Source organism: Bombus pascuorum, unplaced genomic scaffold, assembly GCF_905332965.1.
Source record: "Bombus pascuorum unplaced genomic scaffold, iyBomPasc1.1, whole genome shotgun sequence".
Lineage (NCBI taxonomy): Eukaryota > Metazoa > Arthropoda > Insecta > Hymenoptera > Apidae > Bombus > Bombus pascuorum.
In genome coordinates, this window is record NW_026869730.1 from 959,275 (window position 1) to 965,858 (window position 6,584).

The 6,584-nt window shown below is 35.0% G+C and overlaps 1 protein-coding gene across 1 annotated transcript; it reads right to left on the minus strand.

Moving 5' to 3' along the window:
• Positions 1–691: 691 nt before the first annotated feature.
• LOC132915630 (DNA-binding protein Ikaros-like) lies at positions 692–3,541 on the minus strand. The gene is made up of 4 exons (XM_060975468.1): positions 3,524–3,541; positions 1,719–3,072; positions 1,066–1,634; positions 692–778 (listed from the first exon to the last, which is right to left on the minus strand). Exons 1-4 carry the CDS (start codon positions 3,539–3,541, stop codon positions 692–694), a joined length of 2,028 nt encoding a protein of 675 aa, XP_060831451.1.
• Between the last annotated feature and the right edge of the window lie 3,043 nt (positions 3,542–6,584).

Here is a 6,584-nt window from a genome sequence, read left to right on the forward strand (position 1 = left end):
TGGTTCAAGAAACTGAGACCATCGCAAACAGTGAATAGGAAGCGCCTAGGGCTCACATCCACACTTCACTCAGTGCTCGAAGTTTGAGTCGAGCGAAGTTTGTACTAGGTCAGAAGCGTTGATTTGACTTGTAAAGTATATTTAAAAAAATATCAATATATTTCATACAAAATACCGTGAAAATCGATTTTGAAACGACCTATAAATCAAAGTATTAAATATTCTCTATGCTTATTATCTTATGATTATCTTAATTTATCCAAAGAATCATGAACACATGCGAAAATTCTGATCCGATGTATCGCGATCGCGCGCCTCGTCAGCGGCCGAATCGTACGAATGAACGTGTGTAGCTTATGTGCGTGGAAATGTGATTCGTAGCTAAAGCCTTCGTTACAAGTATCGCATTTGTAAAAGTACAATTTTCATGGCTCGCCCGGATAATGCTCCAACTTGTTGTGATGATAAAACTTGTATATTCCTTGAAACAACTTACCACATATTGCGCACAAAAAATCATTGCCCTTGTAATAATACATGTCACGCTCAACTAAACGTTCGTAGGATTCGAATAACAAATGGCATATATTACAGATTGGATTATCTTTGAAGGCGCAATCGGAATTCAGCACCAGTCTAGGATTCTACCCAGTATGCAAGTCTCGTTCGTGAATTTTACAATTCGATTTCCTCATAAATCCTTGATTACAGAACTTAAAAAGAACTTGTAATTTTTAGTAGCCGAGCACGAAGGCGTATGAGTAGCAAGCATGTGAAGCTGTAATAATCTTTTAGTGCAAAACATCGTCTTACAAACGTTACACTTTTCTGTGGCTGTTTGGCAATAGGTGCGCTGGTGTCTGCACAGAATTCGAAATGTTCGGAATTGTCTCCCACAAGTAGTGCAAGGAAACTTTGTTCCGTTCATCTTGTCCGCTTGGTAACCCTCTACGCATGCAATCCCATTAAGTAACCTTTCGTTCTTGGTTCTTTCAAGGACCGAGACAAATGGTTTACAAGACGTACACGTTGTTTATGTATTAAGACCTTCATTCGACGACATACATTCTCATGTTGTTTCAAACACGAGTATAGCCAAAATCGTTTGCGACAACCTTTGCATCTGTGTTGTTTTTTCAATACATTGCAATTTATTTCAACATCGACCGGTAGAGAGTCTTTTTTTGATCTTATGGTCTCCACACAATGCAAAATCATGTGTCGCTTCAACAATGCCGACGTGTCAAACTTCTCATAACACACGCAACATTCCCTTCGTTTAAACACAATATGCTGACGTAGATAGTGAGATAGTAACTTATTCATGGACGTGTAACGCGCGTTGCATATGCTCGACATGTAAATCGTATGGAACAATTTCATGTGCTCGCACAGGTTCTCCTTCAAAGAAAACGATTTTTTACAAATATGACATTGAAATCTTTTCTGCCGATTGACCTTAAAGTTCTTCTTAAACTCGACCGATTCTTGTTGAGGTACGATTAATCTATGAGCGAAAGATTTTGCAAATTCATTGAATCGCTTTGACGCAATCGTGTCAGCTGTCAAAGGCAAGTTATCTGCCGAGCTTGTTTCACGAAAACCTTCAAATTCCTCATTCACATTTTTCAATACTGCTTGTTTGAAAGCTTCATTGTGTTCTTTTTCGTTTTCCTTTTCGTTTTCGTCTTCGTTTTCGTCTTCGTTTTCGTCTTCGTTTTTGTCTTCGTTTTCGTCTTCGTTTTCGTCTTCGTTTTCGTCTTCGTTTTCGTTTGACACAAAACTAGTAGGCTCCAAGAATTTGTCGCAGTTCTCCAAAAGGACTACACATTCTTTACGCTTAGACTCAGGCGCAGATCTTGTACTTTGATTAAAGATGTAGTGAGACTTGTTTTTTGTACAAGATGGTCTTGATCTTTCAGAGGTCTTAAACTCCAATAAATCGTAAAAATCATATGAAGGAGAAGAACATCTTTTCACTGGCCTAAGGTTGTAAGACATATTGTGCGAGGTATTGGAGCTTTCAGATTCAGCTTTTATTTCGTTGCTTAATAAAGATGTCATTGTTTCTAAATTCACATGAGTTTGAACAAACAGTCTTTTCCTAACAGGAGATTCGATTCGCTTAACAGAAGTGGACATCTGAATAACTTCTGAAGCCGTTGATGTCTTGTTACTAAATGTCTCGAGCGTCGAAGTTGGAATAATAGTCGCAGTACCAGGTATATTCTCCGTATCGATAACTTTTTTCCGGCTAACCCATTCGTCATTCGGTTTGTCTTTGTCCAGCGATATTAAGTCTGTAAGGACGGTCTGCGTCATCCTTTTCGAAAGTGTACCATGCGAATCGTTTAACCGTTTCGGATGCGTAGACTTGATCTTGCTGCTCGAACCCTTGGTGGGTGTATCGTTTGAACTATTAGGTGGTTTCAAAGATATATTTATTGAGCTATTTACATGTTTGGGGGAGGGACTGTGTGAAGTATTTGATTCTGCCATTACTATACCATTCGAATTCTTCGACTTTTCTAACGATTCAGGAGATGTTTTCGTAATTTTGCTTTCACCAGAACATATTGCATTCTCATGCGCATGGAATAAGTGAGATTGGACATGTTTTTTATAGGAAAACATTCGGTTACAAAAATTACATCTATATCCATGCCATTTCTTCGTACGACATTGCTTCTTCAAATGACGTATCAACGAAATACGCATAGTGAAGATTGCAGTGCAATTATTACACTTAAATGAGTCACCGTTATATAATTCATTATGCAGTTCCAATAAATGTTTAGTTTGAAAACTTAACAAACAAACATTGCAACTTATTCTGTTGTCTGAAGGTAATTTATGCTTACTTGTTCGTTTATCAGGTTCCGATTTGTTATTTTCTAAATAAGTATTTTCTTGAGGACACGCGGATTCTCCATTTATACGATAAACGCCATCCGAAGATTCACCTTCAAACGTCGCTGTTTCATTTTCATTCCCTGTATTCGTATCAACTGAGAACGAATCATCGTAGATCTCTGGATCGATTGGCTTTATTCTTAATGCATGTTCAGAAGGCTGCAAAAAAAAAAAAATTACAAACCTAATGTAACATCCTAAGAAACGAAAAACCTATGAACAAATCCTATTCATGGACATAGAGAAAGCATTCGACAAAATAAACCACGAAAGCCTAATACAAACAATCAAGAAACAATTCCCGGAACAAATATACCAAATAATAAAATCATACATAAGCAACAGAACCTTCACAATAAAAATCAAGGACGCACACTCCGAAGTCAAAGACATTAAAGCAGGAGTTCCGCAAGGAAGCTTCCTAGGACGCATACTATACACACTATACACGGCCAACATTCCAACAACTACCAATAGCAAAATACTGACATTTGCGGACGACACAGCTGTGCTAGTCAGGCACACTAACCCTGTAACAGCAGCCGCAATACTACAAGAGCACATCACAAAAATAGAAAAATTGCTACAAGACAAACAAATTAAAGCTAACCCTAACAGATGCAACCATATCACATTCACACTGAGAAAACAAATAACACCAAACATCTTCCTGAACGGCACGCAAACAACACAAACACGGCAAGTCAAATACCTTGGACTTCACATAGATACACACTTCACATGGAAACAACATATCAAATCAATAATAGACAAAATACAGACAGCAAGGAGACAAATACACTGGTTAATAATCCGAAAATCCAAACTAAACACAGAAAACAAACTAAAAATATACAAAATAATCATAAAACCAATCTGGACATACGGAATTCCACTATGGGGAACAGCAGCAATGAGCCATATAAACAAAATCGAAACAACACAAGCCAAAATCCTTAGAACAATAGTAAACGCCCTGTGGTACGTTAGACCCGAGGACATACGGAAAGACTTGGGAATACCAACGGTCAAGGAGGAGATTACCAGACTCGCAACAAGATACACAGTAAGAACAGAGACACACCCGAACCAGCTGGCAGCTGAAACGTGCAACACAACAAACATCGCAAGAAGACTGAAAAGGAAACACCCAATAGACCTCATAAAAGATATAACTTAGAAAAAACGAAGCTGGCACCCCGCTGGAGGTAGCCACCCACATGCTATATTTATTTTTATTTTATTTTTTTTTCAGCAATAAGATATAACATTTTACCAAATGTCCTTCAGGGGAAATTGTAAAAAACCAAAATAAATAAAAAAAAAGAACAAAATAGAAAAGTTTCCATTCCGATCCAACTATTTCCTATAGAATAATCGCTGGACATACATAAAAAATACGTACTCGTCCAACTGATAACGAATAACTAACGATACGTTCGTATGACCTGCTCTATTTAAGGTTATACAATACAGAACATGCCTCAGACGAATCCAATGCCCGTACTAACATCAATACATGAGTGAAAAGGTAACGCACGTTGCCAGTGATGAACGTGCCTGGTACATGTGCGAGTTTTAATCTATTATACTGCAATATATTTTTTACAACACACGTTGTTTCAACGCTCGTATGCTTCAACGCATTAATATCATAAAAATCTTATCTGTAACATGCATCCTTTTTATTAATTCACTTGATATCATACTAATAAATAGATAACATTTCACGATACACCAGTGATTTACATTAATATTACATAAAACATATTTATATATGTATAAATATCAATTTCATATTCTGCAAACCAAGGAAAATTAATAACAAATAATAATAACACAAATGGTAAACATAATCAGTATACTAAATATTAACATATTAATGAAAGTCATTTATAATTCAATATTTCCATTTTTATAAAATAAAATATGCAAATGAAATTTAACTCTAAAATAATCACTTTCTTATAAACTCATTACTCTACAACGGAGCAATTAAATATTATATTGATAATAATAAGAAGCAAGGCTGCATCGATACTATATTTTCTGCATTACTTTAGTATTTTCAATCCATGTATTATTATTGAGCCATAATATACAAAACATAGACACAAGACATCATAGGGCGTTGGCCAAAGTAATCTTACAATTGACAGATACATTATACTAAATTCTATGTACCATGGTGGAAATTCCTTCTAATTCAACAATTAAATTTCATTTCTATTACAAATCACAAGTTTGCGTTATAATGGACAAAGAAGCAAATCTTACTCTGTCATATTGAAATAGTTAGAGAAAGTGGTACATAAACATTAGCTTAATATGTTATAATAACCAAAATATATTATTCAGTACTGTTAAAGTTCTCTTATCAAATGATGTTTCAAGAGGTACTTACGTCTATTTTGCTGTCCAATTTTATATCCATGAAGACTACATCAATAGGACTTACATAAACTAACACTCGAGCCATTTGCTTTATGAAATTATTACTACTATTAAACAAACTGTTTATCTGTGCATAGAGAAAATCTATGATTAGTAAGTAGTAGACTTTAATAATATCCTCAAAGAATAATTCACGTTTTTCTTAAAATATGTCATAACTGCCCAATAACAGTAGCAACTTGTAAATAAATGTAGAAATTGCATGAAATACGGTTATCAAATATATTTAACACAACTGTAATTATTTGATAAAAAGTCATGAAATCAATGAAAAGCAGAAGACAATGGAAGATATTTCAGGTTAACTTGTCATACATGATCCTAACAGTTATTTACACTCTCTTATTATTCACTTGCATCCAGAAAATGTTTTCCTTTGTTAATAATTTGCGTCAAAATAGAATGTAAATTTTATTTATACACATATAAACATGCACAGAGAGAGAGAGAGAAAGTACCGTCCGAACTCGGACACCACCATGAGCAGCACTACGGGCATTAAAATGGAATCCTCCACTAGTAACAAACATTCCGCTTAGTTCAGACAGGTTCAGATCATTATCGGTAAGGTAGTAACCTTGAAAATATATTTATGGAGGGAAAGTGTACAATAAAGAATCTTATATTATTTATAATGCACCATTCTTCAACAGTTTAATATTATTTTATTAGTTTAATATTAGTTTCATCTAATTTTACCTAATCCATTTTATAAATTGCATTTTAATTACGAAACAGTATCATATAGTACGTTCACACATAACGGTAAATCAAAAACTGATTCGTGGAGCTACAGCGCACGCATGTTACTAAGTAGTTTTTCTGACTAACTTCACGTTATGTCCAATACGCACCCCGCTGGGGGTAACCACACACATGCGATATTTTATTTTTATTTTTTTTTTACCAATAAGATATAATACTTTACCAAATGTCCTTCAGGACAAATTGTAAAAACCAAAATAAACTAAAAAAAAAAACGTTTCTATAAAAACTCACATTATATATGTATGCACATTTGTGCATCTAAGAAGCAACACCAATACACGTCAATGAATATCTGATTATTCCTGCATCATAAGTATTGTAAGTATCGTCGCATTCATATACACAAGTTTGGAAACTCCAGTAGAGAGGATAATGCTTTTAATATTCGGAAATGTGCTTTACAAATCGGCCGTTAGTCGCAGCACTGGCATCGATTTGTTAACATCTTT